The sequence below is a fragment of the Leishmania major genome, chromosome 5 (assembly GCF_000002725.2).
Source record: "Leishmania major strain Friedlin complete genome, chromosome 5".
In the NCBI taxonomy this organism is placed as follows: Eukaryota; Euglenozoa; class Kinetoplastea; order Trypanosomatida; family Trypanosomatidae; genus Leishmania; species Leishmania major.
This window is the reverse complement of record NC_007246.2, coordinates 428,440-446,735: the sequence shown is the minus strand read 5'-3', so window position 1 is coordinate 446,735 and position 18,296 is coordinate 428,440. Positions and strand designations below refer to the sequence as shown.

The following is an 18,296-nucleotide window of genomic DNA, read 5'->3' as shown; positions in this document are numbered from 1 at the left end:
AGATGAGGGGTTGGTCGGGGAAGACGGTGCAGGGGAGGCAGAAAGAGGGGTTGGGAGAGTAACAGAGGAGTCATGGGGGAGAAGCAGAGGATCGCGGCCGCGACATGCGAAGGGCGGGGAACGCAAGGAGTTCGAGCAAAGGGCACACGTCTCCGTTGTGGCATGCTCTCTGAGCAGCTGTGCGTTCTGCGGGTGTTTCGCTGGTTCCCTTCGTGGCCCTTGTTCCCAATATGCGACGGCACACCCAAGTCCTCCCAGCCGCCCACGTATTGGCCTCCGGGTACCACAGCGCACACCACGCACACACAGGTCGGCTCTGCGATACGAAAAGGCCGCGTGGAGAACACGACTTGTCGTCGAGCGAAAGAGAGAGGACAGGGCGGGGATGAGACGTAATCAGTGGAGAGAGGGCGGCACACGTGCGTTTGGGGTGTTTGGGGGGTAGAGAGTCAACTGTGCACATAAGCCATCACGCCGAAGGGGGGGAGGGATCAAACAATACGACAACAAAAGGAAGTAAAGATCAGATGACTTACTGGAAGGGCAGGATGACGGAGGTGTACGTCAGTCTTCTTGCGTGTGGGTGGAGGGGAGGGAGGGGAGGAAGGGGTGTGAGTCTGGACAGGAAGAGCGAGTCGATCGTCTTATCGTTGCTGAATGTGCTGTCCCCTTGTCCTCTTTTCATTTCCCACTCCCCTCCCCCTGCTCTTCTCCCCCGCACATCTCGCCGCTCTTCCCTTCGTTCACAACAGCTGCCCCTCGCCTACAACCCTCCACACCGCCTTCGCTTTCCGTCGTTCGTCTCGTTTTCCTTGGGCGCACCTTTTCTTCTTGGTTTGTGTCTTGTCTCTTGGCCCTGTGCAGTGCATTGTGTGCGGAGGCAGAACGCCTCCCCTCCCCCCCCTCCCAGCCCGTGGGTTATGCCTCTTCCTTGTGGCTCGAGTTCCCTACCCCCTTTGCTCTCCCTCTTTCCTCCGCTCGTATGCCTACTGCCGCAGTGCCATCATCACAATCCCTCCCTCTCTCTGGCACGCACACGCATACACACAGCAAGAGACGAACGCGAGGCCATAATCCAAATCAACGAAGCGACCAAAGAGAAGGCGCGACACGAAGAGAGGCAGAGGAGGAGGCAGAGGAGGAGAGGGGGGACGGCACATGAGGTGGGAAAGAGAAACGAACAGGACAAGAATGTGCTTGGGTGGTGTGGTGGCGAACAATCTCTCTAAAACCTCTTTCGTTCCTCGTAGAGCGAAAAAGAAAGTGGCACACAAGCGCCACATGCAATTTGGCGTCGTACAAGCGCGCACAGAGTATTAATACACACACCGAGGTCCATGCACGCGACAACGAGACTGCAAAAGATGCTTTAGATATATTTTGCTCGAAAGATGAAGATAGAATGGGAGGAGAGGGTTAAAAGAATGCTGAGACACGCGCAGGGTTCGAACAAGCGAGCTCACGAGAGAACGTGAGATGTGTGGAGGGGGAAAAAGGAGATGAGGACAAGAAACAGATCAAAGAATGTTGAAAGAAAACCACCACACCCGACAAGAACAACAAAGAGACATCACCTTTTGTTGCTTTGTTCTCTCTCTCAGACGTGTCCATTCTGTCACCACGAGCACGTCAGCAAGGAGACGCATACACAGCCACAGTTCACCACCCACCGCTGTAGCAAAAATACAGCTGAATCCTCATCTTCATGGACGCACCGTCCAGCCGTCAAGCCAGGCCATGCGTTGCGCGGGCTCCTCCCATCTTTCCTCGTTCCTTCCTCACGTCCGTGCGGCGCCATCAGCGCAGCAAGGCCCCGGCTGACTGCATGTCTTGATCCCAGCGGCCCGGGTGGCAGGGGCCTGCTCGAGCGCGGAGGCTGGCGTCTGGCGTGCATGTAACAAGGAGTGGTCTAGGTGCATGCCGGATGGGCCCAAGAAGGAAGTTGGCCAGCCTCATGCAGGGCCCTCTGAAGACGCTGCGCTCCGCCTGTGTGTCATGATTCTCCCTCAGTCGCCTAAAGCGGCGGCATTAAACAATGTGGTGAGGTGACTCTCCACATGAGGGACTGGAGGACCCCGTTGGTGCAACTCGGGGCGCTCTCGCCATGCTTCCGGCATCTGCGCCTCATCAGCCCATCCGGCCGGACGTACAAGACACCGCATGCTTCGCATACATGCACTTTGGGGATGATTGGGATAGATCTCTTTGCGCCTTTTTCGCCCATCAGTCGCGCTCCTCGGACCTTTGCATGCCTTGCTTGGTGGTGATGCACCATGCCAGCTATGCTTGACAGCCCTCGCTTTGTTTTGTTTTACATCCTGAGGTCTGCTCCAGGATGAGGTTGTAGCCTGAGGGCTCTTGTTTTTCAGTTTCCGCCTCCATTGATGCCATGAGGAGTATGTCTGGATGGCTTGTCCACGTGTGTCGTGGCAGGTAAGACGCCGCCATGAGTCTATGTTGCAGCAACGGTATTCCGCTTTTTCCTGAATCCGCACGTCTTTGATAGGCGTGGGTGTGTCAAGTGGAAGGGGCCTCTGAATGAGCAGGTGCCAGTGCACAGAGAGCTCATAGCTTGTCGCTTGGAGGGGCACGGTGGGCAGGCGTAGACACCCGACAGGGGAAGCCCATGCAGCGCAGGTGAGACGTGCGTGACCAGGTCACTGCGTGCGACGAGGTGCGCAGCGAGCTTCAAGAGACCTGTCGATCCCGCGTAGCAGATGAGGTATAGCGTCAGGTGGGCTGCGTTCACAGCAAACGCAGGCAGGGTGAAAGCTCTGGCAGGGGTAGAGGCACCACACTTCTAGCGGCGCAACAATAAAAGGAATCATATATATATATATATATATATATATATACATATATATATATATAAAGAAAAGAAAAGAAAATATAGAATTCAGAAATAACGGAAATGTCGGGCAGGGTGGGAAGAAAAAAAAAATAAGTAATATATGAAAAGGAGAAACATTTAATCACATGGGCTGCTTGGGAAAACAGATGGAAGAGAGATGAAAGGGGGAGGATAAAAAGAGAAAACGAGGGAAAGGGGAAAAGTGGGGCTGGAAAGAGAACCAGAAGAGAAAAAGAATGACGAGGTAGAAAGTATATGGCACCGCATCCGTTCTATTCCTTCCTTCGATCAGATCATTCCTCAACCTCAAGAAGAATGGAGGCGTCGTCTTCCTGGCTGTAATAGCATTCTTGTATTCACTTCGTAGCCTCTGTGATGTTCTCATCTTGAAAACTGAAAAGATGGGTAGGTTTGTAACAGCGAACGTAATTCAAATCGCTCAAACTCTTCACACGACCCCCTGACTTTCAGCTGACCGAACAACAAAGACAAATACAGAGCAAAGGAGGAGACGGAGACATTTTTTTTGTCAGTACAAACACACAAAATTTATGAATACTGTAAGCAGTTTTAAAAAGCGGAAAGTGTAGAAAAAGTTTTGTAAAACTGTTCCTATACGTCGAAAAAGGGGTGCGAGACCGAAAAAAAAGAGAGAAAGCCGAACGCAACTAGGAGAAAGGGGAAAAGGCGACAAAAAAAAAGCAGCGCATAAACAAAAGTGAATGCGGAAGATGATGAGTCGAATATATATATTTTTTTTATATTTATATGAAGGAGCAATTAGCTGCTTATATCGGTCTACCATTTTTTTTTTCATATTCTTGATTGATGAAATTCGTAATCAAGAAATCAGGAAAAACAAAGCGTGCAAACCAAAACTCGCAAAGAATGGCCAGAAATGAGAAGCCTGCATGAAGTCACCGCAGTCGATGATCCTCCGGCTGCGTAGAGGAAAAAGTGCAGGAAAATTTGCACATAAAAGGATTTACACCGACAACTTAGGCGAGAGGTAGTTTTATGGTTTTCTTCGCGTTCCTTCTCACTCTTCTTCGTGCCCCCCTTTTTTCTGCTTCGCTGTGTTTTCCTTGCCTTCTAGGTTCGCGGCAGTACTAGATATGTTTTTTTTCCCGTTGCTGCTTCGGTGTATGCACATAAACCTAAACGATGTAGAGTTGTTCCTCTCCATGCACAGCAACAGTGGCAACGAAGACGCTGAGAAATAGACTCAAGATTGTCTCGCACATTCTGCTTTCTTCTGTCTTGCTGTGCTACGTGCATATCAACGCGTCCTTTTTGCTTGAACAGGCGGCAAAAGTGACGCTGAGAAACAAAAAGGAAAAATCGACGCATAAATGCAAAATAAATAAAAAGAAGGTGAGCGCATAAATATCGTTTTCTTTTCGGGAGGAAAGGAGTACAATAACGCTTAACTCAAACTAAATAAAATTCACAGTACAGTGCGAGAACGATCAAGTTGAGCTCACCCGCGCAACACATGTCTTTAGTCCTTAGAAGACCAAGGAAGCAACAGCGACAACCAAGCCAACCACGGCCGTAGTCATCGTAATCATCTGCGCGCCGTTGCCAACGGGCGAAGCCGGGCAGTAAGACAGGGAAGCGGAGTTGCAAGAACGAAAGCAGTTAGAGACCGTACCAGCATCCATGGCCTTGGCAGCAGCCACCAGGTTCGGTTTGGAGTCCCACGAGCTGGGCATGCAACCGCATAGCTTGTTGCCGGTGATGTCCAGCTTCAGGGAGGCTGGGAAGGTGGACCAGGATGAGGCAAACGGGCCGCGCATGTTGTTATTCGTGAAGATGGCCTGTGAAAGCATCGGCATGCTAGAAGCGTTCCAGTTGGGCAGGCCGTAGCAGAAGTATGAGTTCGAAAAGTCGACAGACATCAAGGCAGCGAGGCTGCCGAGCTCATCAGGAATCCGGCCGCTTATCCGCGTTCTGCTAAAATCCAGATGAGTCAGCCGGGTGATGCGCGACCACGACGCAGGGATAGTGCCGGTGAAGCGAGTCTTGCCTCTGACGGAGACGCTGGTGATCTGAAGCTCATCGCCGTCGATGGAGCTGTCAACCTCAGGGAGGGTGCCGATGAAGTTGAATCCAGCAGATGTCACGCCATCCAGACGAATGTTGATGGAGTTGGTGGCAGAAACGCACTCGATGCCAGCGCGAGAGCAAATGTTCGGGTTCAACCAAATGATCCCCAGGTTTGGAATAGACTCAATCCACATCTTCAGCCACGCCTGTGTGGCAGCATTGACAGTAATGGTGTCCGCAGAGCTTGGCGCAGCCACTAGAAGTAGAAGAGTCACGGCAGCCGCTCCGATGAGGGAAAACAGCGAGAGAGCCATTGTTGGGAAAAAAAAAACGGAGTGAAGCCACCAGGCGAGGAAAAACAGAGATGCCAAAGAAACACTGCAATGTGAAAACAGCGAAAGTGCAAGACTATAGGCTACAAGCGCAAATAGAAAAAGTTTAGCTGAGAAATTTTCGAGTGCGCACAACTAGGCAGCAAATAATTGGCTGAGACCACCGTTTTTATTGCAATAAGAATACATAGAGCAGAAAAAGGTGTCGAAAAGGGGGTGAACAGTTGGCGATAGAAGAGGAAAAAACATCTGATACGTAAGTTCAAAACTTCCCTTTTTCATCTGCTCACTTCTCTCTTTTGTCTGTGTGTAACTGTTTTTCGTTAGTACTGTTATCACAGTCAGTGCCACTGCCATTTGAAGAATCCCCTCATGACGGGGTACACCCCGGTGTGGTATCCAGGGTCCAGTACCCATCACTCTCTGTGTGGAAGCCCAGCAGCCCCTATACCTGCCCGCGCCGAGCCACTTCTGATGGCGGCAGGGTCAACTGCCTACGGCGTAGCGAAATCAGAGCTGTCTGCCGCTGCTGATGGCGACGGTCAGGTCGCACATATAGCGCTGCCTCGGAACGACCTGCAACCGTGAGCACGTCTGTGCCATCCACATGATAGGCAGAGTGTCAGCGTGGCTCGATTGCACCTCACCCGGCTCTGCCTGCCTGCGGGCGGGAGCCTGGGCCACCCCGAGCGATGCAGCGCATGGCGACCGACATCATTGGAGCGGCTGTGAGGCGACCTGCGACGCAAGGGGGGGGGAACTTCAGGCGGAAGCCATGTTCAGGTGACGGGGTCGGCATTGCCCCAACACGTGTTTCCCTCTGCTTTGCCTCACGCGAAGAGGCCTGCGACAGGCCGGGGTGGAGCGGAGTTGGAGTTATGCTGTGCGGCAAATGGGACCGTGAAAGGAAAAGATTTTTGTTTTGCGTGGAAGGGGTGGTTGATAAACTCTCATCTGGGCTGAGCTAGGGGCACAAAGTGCTGTTGTTTGAAATCAGGTAGCTTAACGCCGATGTCTAGTTGACTGTCCAAATCAACCACAAGTAGAAGAGTCTACAAATACTTCAATGCGATGTGCAACGAGAGGTGTAGATGGGCTAATAGCATAATCTGTCTGTTAGCAGACACTGCTCCCTGAAAGGGGGTCATTTTTGCCAGAGGAAAGAGGCACATGAAGGATTGACTATTACCAGCTCATGCAACAGGACGGAGGCTAAAAGTTACTCAAATCGAGAAGCTTTCCAGCAAAGCAAGAGAACACCTGCGCTATCGAGTGTGCAAAAGGAAACTAAAAATGTGAGGACTTTACTATCTTTGTTTTGAAAAGAAAAATGCCCTCTTCACAGGCGAGAAGCTGCTTTCAGACACGCGTCAAGACAATAGGCTTTTGCACACACTGTGGGAACATAAAGAGGGTTTGTCGCGCGTGGCCACCAAATTCTCAAGGACAGCTTGCGGCAAAGAAGAAACAGAGTGTTGCTTGAGAGTTTGAAAAATGGGCATCGCACAAGATGTGTTGCATGCACGTCACTGAAAAGCTCTCTTCAGTTGTCCAAACCTTGAGAGGCGTCTAAGTGAGGTTGTCCAGTTGATCTGCGAAGCTGCGCCTGCTAAAGCAATGGGGTCCCGTTCAAGATTCAATCAGAATGCATGACGGCGTACAGCGACAAACACTACTGCCTGCTGAATCGTCATTTTTTTTTTTGGGGGGGGGGGGGCACAACAAACCGTAGGGCTCTCTTTCAACTTAGAAACTGACTGGGGTCCGCTTTCTTGATACAACTGAGTTACGAGCAAACAGGGAGTGCCGCCGAATATCTGTGAGGGACACGCTCTCTTTATAAAGAACCACTCAGCTTCGTTCCCCTCTCCACCCGTGCACCCCTCTCAAGTGCATCTTCTTTAAAAGCATAAGCAAGGGGGAAACACACCGTGATAATTCCGAAAAATGGTGAAAAAGCTCGCCACTCATTGCACGCGAGAGAGCTCTTTCTGCCCCTCAGCGGCTGTCCACCTCGCTGTGCCGCAACGGTGACTGGCGGCGGCCCTGAGCGAAAAAATCAAAACAGAATGGACAGATTTGGGAAGCTTGCCGGAGTTTTTTGAGGGCGGCTGTGCGGTTTCTCCTGCTCTGAGAGTTCATTATCATGGGTCCCTCTCTCATGCAGCACGCCCAGTCATCGCTTTAGAACAACTGCAGTCCTTCTGCGCGCGCGTTATCCCGTCGCTTTGCCAATGCAACTTGGCCCACGCCCCTTCTACAAGTGACTCTCCTTCCTTTTTGTCTCCTTAGTTTTCCTTTGGTTTCTGTGTGAACCCCTTAGCACTTCCATACTCACCCGAAGACTCCTAGGCCCATGTTCGCCAATCTGGACGAGGAGAAAAAGGCGCGCTTGAGGGAAAGGATTCTTCAAGCCGCTGCCGCGCCTCCTCCAGCTGCCACGCCGGCAAGGTCCAACAGTGACAGCGACGGTGAGCAAGAAGTGCCACCGCAGCACACTGAGAGCACGAAGCACGCGTCGGAGCAGCTAGCGATCAATGCCCAAAGCACCGACATCGACATTGCCAACATTCGGCTCTTCACCCTTGATGAGCTTGACCTTAATCAGCTCACCGAGTGCAAGACTCTCTCTCTGCGCAAGAATCTCATTCACGAACTTTCTGCTTTCCCGCAACACTTGGCCGGGCGGCTTGTTGAACTAGATTTGTTCGACAACAAGATCAGGAAGGTGCGCGATTTTTTCGACTCGGCAATGGTGCCAGACCCCGAAAGTGGATCTCTCTCGAAGAAGGCAGTCCCACACGCGTTTTACTCTCTTACCAAGCTTGATTTGAGCTACAATCAGCTACGCAAGATCACGGGCTTAGATTCTCTAGGCTCGACGCTTAAGGAGCTGTATTTGGTGGAGAACAAGATCAAAGTCATTGAAGGGCTCGATAGCTTCGTCCACCTGGAGCTTCTCGAACTTGGCGGCAACCGCATTCGCGAAATCGGATCGGGGCTCTCTAACCTGCGGTCTTTACAGAGTCTCTGGCTCGGCAAAAACAAGATCCACAGTATCGGCGACTCCCTTCACAATCTTCGCGAGCTTCGAAAGCTTAGCCTTCAAGCGAATCGGCTGACATCCATTACCGCAGAGGCGTTCAAGGAAGGCTGCAACCCGTATCTCGCGGAGCTTTACCTGTCGGAAAACGGCATTAGCACCATCGAGAACCTGCCCCTGCACTCTCTTCACCTGCTTGATTTCAGCTTCAATCCCATTTCTACAATCAACGAAGCTGTCATCAACCCTACGAACATGCCTGAACTGGAAGAATTTTGGTTGACTGACGGGAGCATCAGCGACTGGGGCGAGGTCAAGAAGTTCTGCGGGTTTGCAAACACCCTCCGGACCATTTACGTGGAGCGCAATCCTATCGAGCAGGATAAGCGCTATCGGGATAAGGTTTACATGAACCTGCCATTTGTAACACAAATTGACTCGTGGCCGGTTGTCAACAAGGATAACCTCGAGGGTGATCGCTTGATTCAGCGGAGAGCATCGTAGAGGCATGCATCTTTTTTGTCTGTTTGTTTTTTGCTTCGAGGAATCCCCTCATGACGGGGTACACCCCGGTGTGGTATCCAGGGTCCAGTACCCATCACTCTCTGTGTGGAAGCCCAGCAGCCCCTATACCTGCCCGCGCCGAGCCACTTCTGATGGCGGCAGGGTCAACTGCCTACGGCGTAGCGAAATCAGAGCTGTCTGCCGCTGCTGATGGCGACGGTCAGGTCGCACATATAGCGCTGCCTCGGAACGACCTGCAACCGTGAGCACGTCTGTGCCATCCACATGATAGGCAGAGTGTCAGCGTGGCTCGATTGCACCTCACCCGGCTCTGCCTGCCTGCGGGCGGGAGCCTGGGTCACCCCGAGCGATGCAGCGCATGGCGACCGACATCATTGGAGCGGCTGTGAGGCGACCTGCGACGCAAGGGGGGAGCTTCAGGCGGAAGCCATGTTCAGGTGACGGGGTCGGCATTGCCCCAACACGTGTTTCCCTCTGCTTTGCCTCACGCGAAGAGGCCTGCGACAGGCCGGGGTGGAGCGGAGTTGGAGTTATGCTGTGCGGCAGAATGGGGATGCTGAGACACAACGAAATGCTTCAAGGAGTAGACTGCTGTTCCCGTTGAAGCATGTGTATTCTTGTGCACCTTACACCAGGAAGCCCAGCTGATAAAAAAAAAGAAGAAGCCTTTGTGATAGAGAGTTCTGCGTGTCTTTCGCAGGCGTACACATCTTTTTTGAGTGTACGTGTGAGCTACGCGTGATTATAATAGGGCCCGTGCCGCTTTTTTGTTGTTGTTGTTCGTAAGTTTGTAGGCTAAAGGTCTTCTGTCTGATGACTGTAGCTGATGTATTTTGCCGTGAGCAGTGGATGAATCCTCCAATGCAACTTCTTAATTTCTGTCAATACTTTTTTTCCCCGTCTGTGCAGCTGACTCTCATTATCTCACTTAGCCGCGCATTATCGCTTATTATTCTATTCTGCTCATTGAAGAGGCGCTGTAACCATGCAACAGGTGCACCCGGATATCAAGAAGCTCAACGATCTTCTGAGGCCAATTCTGAAAGAGCTTCAGGAGATGGGCGACAAGAAGGGCAAGCTCATTGAAGCCCGCCGTCAGCTTGGTGGGCAAAAGAACGAGAATGAACTAGTGCGTGATGAGCTGAACAGGCTGGAACCCGATGCCACAGTTTACAAGCTTATCGGCCCTGCCCTGGTTCCTCAGGACCAGAGCGATGCTAAGACAATAATCGGCAACCGCCTGGACTACATCAACGGCGAAATCAAGCGCAGTGACACCAGCATCGCTGAGCTAGATCGAAAGGAGGCGGAGCTGCAGAAGAAGGCCCAAGAGCTGTACCGTAAGATGCAGGAGCGCCAGGCGCAGCTTATCCAACAGCAGTAGCGTCGTTGCTCGGTGGTCTTCACCAACGCCCAAAACGGCTCTTCGTTCATGAGGTCATAGATTTCAACCTTCGCCCTTTTCTTCTGTATAAAGATCTGTAAGGTAAGTCGAAAAAAATCAAAACACCTCTGTGTGTGCGTGTGTGTATATGCATGTGTCAGCACCTGATCAGCATTGTGTGTCAACCAGAGCAGTAGTAGCGGCTGTTGGCCGAGCGGATTTGGTGCTCGGAGCGCCAAATTGATTGAACAGCTCTTTCAGTGGCACGGTCCGCCTACCCCAATGCATAACGTATCCGCAATGCACGTCTGCTGAAATACTTCCACACTCTCGTTCTCTCTTTTTCTTCTTTCTTTCCCAAGCTAGTTCTCCTTGCGTCCCCAGATCGAGGATGAGCAACAAGAAGCAAACCTGGGCCAACGCCCACTCGCAGCTGTGGACGTCGTCTGTTGCGCGCTCGGCTGGGTCCAGGACCCAATCGGAGGTATCCAGCATTGCTTCCACAAATAGAGATAGATCGCTTCTAGATGACGGTGATGGGTACCACCAACCTCCGAGCCATGTATGTGCCCAAGAGCTACGCCATCAGGCCTATCAACCCAACGATAAAACGCTCGCTCAAGTTTCTGACATCCTTGAGAGCTACGGCGCAATCGCGTGCGACGCCGACATTCCAGCTGTTCTGCTCGAAGTGGTGAAGGAGCTGGAACGCACTAAGCGGGACAACAACTTCAAGGACCTGCTCCTGCGAGAGTACAGCGATACTGTGCAACGCCGCTTTGGTCTCTACGGCGAAGAGTCACCACCGTCCATCGCAGAGGTCTCCGCACGGCTACGAGATGGCGCACCAGCCCGCCCTGTGGCGGCCCCAAATCCTGCTTGGCTAGAGCAGCCGCTGAACGAACTGTGGCGCACGGTTTGCGACGGCATGCAAGCCTGCTTTGAGAAGAACGCAGACCTCTCGGCGCCGGTGCTGCTGCCGGAGGCAAGAAGGACGAAGGCAAACGTTTCGCAGCTTCTGCACACCAGTTGTGATGTGCTCTCGCAGCTTGCTAAGGAGTACACCACTGCAAAGGCTGCTGTGATGAAAAAGATGGAGCGCACTGTTGCCGCAAGCCAGAGCTTCCGTCAACTTACACTCTCGACCGCGCTGTCTGAGCTGGAGGCCCAGCAGGAGCTGAAGGGAAGCGCGGCAGAGGATGGTGGGGCTTCTGCCATGGATGGCTCGCACACCGTGGGAAGCGCACTGCAGTCCCTCATTGATGTGATTCCGGCCTCTCTGCAGATCCACTTTAACTTGCAAGTGCCGGAGGCACCCGTGCTGACACGATGCAACAGCCTCACCGAGCTGATACGCTTCCTTCTCTCTGAGTACCTATCGATGGAGCGCTACATGGAAATGGTCGAGGTGGAGCGGCAGAGGCTGGCGGAGGTGTTTTATCTTCCGTCGTCCAAAGCCGACGCGAACGGCGACCTACAGCTCGACGAAGCCTTGTCTCGCTCGCTTCGATCCCTGCAAGAGACCGTCACTTCCGTTGTGGCATTCCCGCACCACATTTCAAAGGAAGAGATGGTGCTGCGCCACTCATCGGCACAAGCAGTCGAAGAGCTGGCGCAGCTTCTTGTCGATGCGCGGCGGGGCGGCAGTGTGTCTGGCAGCTGTGCGCCGCACAGCGTTGCGGCTGTGCGGGTGGAACCGCCGACGCGAAACCTGCTGGAGATGGTTGAGCTGGTTAAGTCACGCTTTGCCACCGTTATGGCCCAGCAGCAGCGAAAGGAGCTAGCCGGGGCGCAGGGCCGTGTGGGACTCGCCCACATGGAGGAGTCGATGACGAGGCACGGCAAACAAGTTGTACAGCTGCTCCAGGACCTGTGTGTTGCGCAGGAGGACGCCGCGGCAGACAGCGAGGTGTCAGAGCAGCTGCTGGTTGAAGTGATGGGCAACGTCGATCTAGAGCGCAACCTCACCCCCGCAAAGCTGGATCACTTCTTGAGCGACGTAGTGGAGCGGCTGCGCATGGTGAAAACGAAGTATCAGCGGGCGTTGAACGCCGCTGCCGCCGGCAAGGCGCGCGCGGAAGCGGCGTCGCAGAAGAGTACGGGGCTGCAGAAACGGCTGCAGAAGGTGGCTGCCGCAGTGGAACGCATTGGCAGAGATGGTCTCGGCCTCACCTTCCCCTCCACCCCAGCGGCTAGTGGCATAGGGTCTGCCGGCGAGGCGGATGACGCTGGCAAAGGACGCGACGATGCAGAGGGTGGCCGCCGCGGCAACGGCGTCAGCGCACTCCGTCGCCTCAATCTGCGGCCCGCCCTAGAGCCCGCGACCGCCACCAAGGCCTCTTCTCTGACGACCACGAAGGACGGCACGGCGAACGAGACTGACACACCTGGCGCAGCGGTCACGGAGCATAACGTCTTAGAGGCACTGCAGCTGGTTGCGTCCCGCATCGGGACGAGCGGTGAGATGCGTGACTGGGCCGTGGTGCAAGAAGAGCTGGCGCAGTTGCGCGCTGGCAAGGCGCGGTGGAAGGCAGACACCTCGGCATTCCACGAGGCCATGGCGATGCTGATGCAGCGACTTGCGAAGAACGGTCAAATGGTGAAGCAGACCCTGTTCCTCATGGGCACAGATGAGTCAGCTAAAGACGAGCTGGTGGAGGAGGTGCTGCAACGCGACAGCGAGGAAGAGCTGGATCGCCTCTCCGCAGAGGCGATGGAGTACGTGGAGCGCAGCCTAGCGGAGCTCTTGCAGAAGTACAACCGGTGGGCTCAGCGGCTGCTGCAGACGACTGAGGACCATCTCTACACACAGAGGAAGATTGTGAAATACTTTGCTGCAGTATGCCGCTTCTTCTCGTCGCAGAGCCGCGCAGCAGCAGCCCCAGCAGAGGACATACCAGAGGACAACCTGTATGACATAGACTCGTGCCTCATGCGAGCGGCTGACATCATCCTGCCCTCCCTTGACGCCGCCATTCAAGCCGCCGCGCAGGAACAATGCCCCGCCTCCGCCACAGCGACGCCCGACGCGCCAGCCACCTTGCCTCCGCTGGCGCCTTCTTCCGGAGACACGGCCACGAGCGACGCAACGCCGCGACAAGAGACGCTGGTCCAACTTGCCCGCGACTCCACTGCCGCTGCAACTGGTGGCGTTCTTCCGTACGACCACCGCATCGCGCGGCTGTACGAAACCGTGGCGCGTCTCTACACAGTGGTCACGTCGCTACTGCAGGTGCACTACTTGTGCATCCCCTCCGCGTCGCGGCGGCGCAGCTCGGGTGAGATGGAACTGATGTTCGACGGCGACGCCAACGATGACGGATTCGTGGACATCGACCTCGATCGTCTCATCCGTGTGTCGCAGCAGCGGAGTGCGGCAGCCAGTGCACCCCCCGCCGCCGCTCGCGGGGATGGCGTCGAACGGGAGCGGTTCAGTAAGGAGGGACACGGAGGCGACTCAGCAGGGAAGACGCCCACGCCGTCGCCGCCGAGCACCATTACCGCGAACAACGACCTGATACTTCGTGTCACCTACCAGAACATGGAAGTGCTGCAGGACACACTGAAACGCTTCAGCGCCAACCACAAGATGGCCGCTATCGTGCTTCAGAAGGACGTCGACACCATGCAGCAGTTGCTGGCAGGCATGTTGGAGAAGTACAGCGAGGTGGACATGGAGGGCGCGTTTGGGCAGAGCCGTGAGACCCTTCACGAGCTGTACGTGACGCTGCGTGATCGCGGCCAGCGGCAGAAGGGCTGCTACTTTTTCAATCGCGTCGGTGGCGAGGGAAGCTGCACGTGGGTGACGGCGCTGGAGCACCTGGCGGACGGCTTTCGCGGTGTGGTGGATCGGCTGGTGCAGCGCACCACCCTCGCAGCAGAGTATCGTCGGCTGGTGGATGAGGTGGTGGATGTGTGCGCCATGTACATGAACTGGGCAGAGCGCCGCACTCTGCCAGCATCTCATGCCCTGCCTCCCGAGCTGCTAGCGCTCTGTGTACGGGACAGTAGCGAGGTGACCGCGAAGCAGACCGTCGCGACCATGGTGGAGGGAGGTCAGAGCAGCTGTCCTGGCGGCGATGTCGAAGCGTCCACAAAGCCTGCTTCAGGGGGCACAGCAACGATCAATGCCACCACCGCCACGGTTGCCGCCTCAGCAGCCCAGCGGCCCCCGAAGCCTAGTCGCATGCCTCCCCTCACCCCACGCGCTTCGACCAAGGAGCAGCAGGAGCGCCAGCAGCAGCACCAAGCTGGTCAAGAGAGAGGTGTCGTCGTGCCCACCGCTGCAAGCGCTGCCGAGCCAAAGATATCGTACTTCACGAATGACGGTGCGGTGCTGAAGGTGATGACACACATGTTCCAGCTCGCCCAGCTGACTGTCGAGTCGCCGCCTGCCACAGGCAACAAAACCGGTGATGCTGCTGCTTTCGACGCGGATGCCAAGGTTCAGCAGCTCACAGAAGAGATGCAGCTCCTGCGCGAGGCCGTCGCGATGGCGGAGCGCCACGTTGATGAGCTAACCAACGCAAAGCATGTGGTGGAGTTACAGCGCGATCAGGCGCAGTCGGAGGCGGCGGTGGCGCGTGCAGAGCTGCGTCGTTGGAAGCGCCGAAAGCGGCAGCAACACGAGCAGCAACGGAGTGGACGCACGCCTGCCATAGCGGACGGCGCACAGGTGCGCTCCCCTCCCCGATCGCCGAGAGAGGCTGCATCGACGCATCAGCCGGACAAGACTGCTGACGGTGTCGATGCTGTACTAGACGAGGCCACCGTAAAGGAAGTGATGGAGTACATGCGTGTGTTGAGTGAGGAGCTGCAGACGGCAAAACGACAGGTTAGCGGCAGCAGCGCCAGAGCTCGCAAACTCGTGCGCTCGCCGTGCCAAGCGGCATCGTCGCTGAGGGCAAGCGGCGCGGTGCCCAAGGACTACGCCGATGTAGTGCGGAAGGAAGACGGCGCGGAGGGCAATGCTGCAGACGGTGACGAGGACGCTCCCTACGGTGCCCCCCACTCGCACCGCGATCGCCGTTCCTACACAGAGTTGGCAGAACAGCTGCGGCACCAGTACGGCTCCACAGCGATCGCGCCGATGGTCGTAATCGACCCGAAAACGCACTCGTACAGCAACAGTCAGCGGCGGTCTGGTCACGCACGCGACGGCAGCAGCGAGGCATCGCATGCGCAGAACCGCTACAGCCCCGTCAAGTACAGAGGCCCGGAGTACGACGCATGTGACCGCTACTACGCGAGGGAGCTGGCACAGGTGCTCATCGAGGAAGGCGAGCACGCGGCACATCCGCGGCGCTACAGAAGCATCGACGCGCGCCACCCAGCGACGACTAAACCAGCCTTCTCCGGGTTGGCCTCGGCCCCCGCCTCGCAGCGTCATCTGAGTGGAGAGTCGTCCCGAGGCGCAGCGGCACCGTCGACCCGAGACCTGGACGTCTGTCGCCGCGGTGGTGGCGGAAATAGCGCAGCTGCCCCACCTCGCCGCCGCTACCCGCCGCGTTCACTAAGCCGCGACGAGCCGCTTCTCTCGCCCGGGGCTGCGGCGGCGTCCGCGAACCTCGCTTCCCCGCACGCGTATCATGCACCGCAGCGTGCGACCTCGGTAGCAGCGGCGGCAGCGCCATCGTATCGCCTATTCCCGAAGCCCGCCACCCCTGGCGCCTGCCGGCACTCTTCCGGTAACGCTCTCTTCTCCACACCCATGGAAGCGTGCGCGCACCATCACCGGTGCCACTACGATCGCGGCGATAATCGCCCGCGCTGTGCCGACACCGATGAAGGCGAAGAGGTCTTTTACGACGCTGGTACGCCGCGTGCGCAGACAGGATGGCGGTGGTCGACACCGTCGTGGGCAGCGCCACAGCCGCGTCGGCGGCCCTCAGCAGCGCGCGAGCGCCTCTGCAGCCCTCACGAGCAGAGCACGAAGGCTTCAATCCTATCTCAGCAGCGTTGTCCAAAGGTTCACGACGGCCTCTGCGAACCCCCTGAGGATGTAGGCGAGGGTCTTGCGGCAGCGGTTCGACAGATTGACGCCGTCACGCAACGCTCGACAGTGACACCGACGCGTCGCGGCTCACAGGCAGGCAGTAGACAGGACACTCTACATGGAAGCCCCGTCAGCGTGCCGCCGGCGTCCATCCCAGCGACGCCGGCTTCAGAACAACAGATGAGCCGCAACGCCAATTTGCGCGCAGCAGCGCTGCGTCGACTCGCGGAGGTTGTCTCGAAGACAGCGGTGCCGTCCACTCGTCGGGCGCAATTCTGACCCCGCGCGTCAAGGCAGACCCAAAGGAAGGGATGATGTAGTGAGGGCCGCTGGTGTGCTCGTACGTGTATGAGTGAGTACCAGAGTCTCTGTATACAGTGATGAGGAGTGGGGTGGGCACGCCTGCGGGCGGGAGGGTGGGCGGTGAGCGCTGCTGCTGTTGCTGCTGCCATCCTCTTTAGATCCAATAAGAATGTAGTCCTTTGTGTCAACGCGTATGCGTGAGTGGATGGGCTGCCTCCTCGTCTCCCTGTGTGTGTGTGTGTGTACATCTCTGTCCTTCGGTTTATTTTTTGCTTGTGTGCTTGTCCCCTTCACTCTGTGGTCTCCTCTTCTGCCTACTGCGTCGAAGCTACTTCCGCCGCTGCTGCTTCTGCTTCCTCTCCTGAACATTATCCCTGTTGTGGCTGCCGAGTTGTCGTATTCCGTTTGCTAGTCTTACCTTGCTGCGTGCGTTGACTTGTTTGTGCCTGTCTGTGGCGATGCCTGATTCGCCGTCTTTCCACACCTCCATCTACCTTCCTCTTGCTCAATCTCTTTGCTACTTGCACACGCACCTCACCAATGTACATGTACATATACATGCGTATATATATACACAAATGTGTATGTGCGCGTGTGCGGACGGCTTTACATAACTTTGTTGTTTTTTCGCTTGCATGTTTGCCTTGTACTATTCGTTGTCATCGTGGTCTTGTCGTTGTGGCTTTGACTTTGCTGACACACTCACTCACTCTGCCAGCATCATCCTCCCATGCTCCTCAGACTCTACACACGCACACACCTCTCCCTTCCTCTCTCGCCATGCACTTACGCGTTGGTGTGTGTGTGTGTTAGTGAGGTGACGAGCAACGGAGCGAGAGAGTGACGACCTGCCACACATACATATGCGCTTGTTTGGCGTACGAGTTAGAGCGCCCTCCTCCTGTTCAACACCCTCTTGCTTCCTCACATACGTTGCTCGTCGGGTCACTGTTTGACCGCACGCACGCATGTGTGTGTGCATGTGTGTGTGTATGTGTGTGTGTGCGTGTGTGCGTGTGTGTGTCTATGCGCATGCGTCTCTTTACTCCTGTAAAGGCGGTGTGTCGCCTCCGATTCCCATGTGCAACGACAGGCACGAAAACAAATGTTCGAAAGCGATCCATCGAGGCACACAGGCACCGGTCGGCACGCACATGTATATGTGTATATATGTGTATGGGTATGGGTATGCGTACGTGGTGAACGAATGCCGTTTGGCTCGGATAGGAGAGGGGATGGGGGGCCTTTTGCTTTCAGCCACCCCTCCCTCTCTCTGTGGCCGCTTGTTATGGTCGTTGACCGCCACTACCATATCACCAGTCTCCGTCCATCTCTGCCCCCTTCTGCACACGCTCCCATACCTCTATCTTCTCACTGGTACGCACACCGGATATTGTGATGGGTGCGCACAACACCGCCGCGCGTGATGTCCCCGCTCCTCTTTTCGCCCTTCGCACTCTTTAGTCGTCCCTTTTCTCGAAAACGGTGCGGCGTGGCATCAGCGTGCTGTTTTGTCTGTCGCACAGCGCGCATTGTGGTGCACGTCATCACTGTGTGTATGTGTTTGTGTGTCTGTGTGTATTCGCGGTTCGCCCTCTTCGCTCTTGCTGACCTGCGTTGTAGTGTGCATCCGACTCTCCAACCGCAGAGACATCATTCCCTCTGTATCAGCGTCTCTTTTTCCCTTGCAGATGCGTCGATCAGCACTGCGTGGCGCGGCCCGTGGAAACGACAATGGCGCGATTTGCCGCCGCTACCGTGACACCAGTCTGTGCGTCGTGACGTCCCTCACCCCATCAGTGCACGGCGGCGGG

General features: G+C 55.7%; 4 protein-coding genes across 4 annotated transcripts; 3 read left to right on the top strand and 1 right to left on the bottom strand.

Moving 5' to 3' along the window:
- Positions 1 to 4,359: 4,359 nt before the first annotated feature.
- Positions 4,360 to 5,214, bottom strand: LMJF_05_1215 (surface antigen-like protein; the record flags this gene model as incomplete). The annotated part of the gene is made up of 1 exon (XM_003721727.1): positions 4,360 to 5,214. One exon carries the CDS (start codon positions 5,212 to 5,214, stop codon positions 4,360 to 4,362), a length of 855 nt encoding a protein of 284 aa, XP_003721775.1.
- Positions 5,215 to 7,588: 2,374 nt separating this feature from the next.
- On the top strand, positions 7,589 to 8,779 carry LMJF_05_1210 (protein phosphatase type 1 regulator-like protein; the record flags this gene model as incomplete). The annotated part of the gene is made up of 1 exon (XM_001687546.1): positions 7,589 to 8,779. The coding sequence occupies one exon, from the start codon at positions 7,589 to 7,591 to the stop codon at positions 8,777 to 8,779; it is 1,191 nt and encodes a 396-aa protein (XP_001687598.1).
- A 1,006-nt stretch (positions 8,780 to 9,785) lies between these two features.
- Positions 9,786 to 10,184, top strand: LMJF_05_1200 (putative prefoldin subunit; the record flags this gene model as incomplete). Its single annotated transcript, XM_001687545.1, has 1 exon — positions 9,786 to 10,184. One exon carries the CDS (start codon positions 9,786 to 9,788, stop codon positions 10,182 to 10,184), a length of 399 nt encoding a protein of 132 aa, XP_001687597.1.
- Positions 10,185 to 10,575: 391 nt separating this feature from the next.
- On the top strand, positions 10,576 to 16,458 carry LMJF_05_1190 (conserved hypothetical protein; the record flags this gene model as incomplete). The annotated part of the gene is made up of 1 exon (XM_001687544.1): positions 10,576 to 16,458. The coding sequence occupies one exon, from the start codon at positions 10,576 to 10,578 to the stop codon at positions 16,456 to 16,458; it is 5,883 nt and encodes a 1,960-aa protein (XP_001687596.1).
- Between the last annotated feature and the right edge of the window lie 1,838 nt (positions 16,459 to 18,296).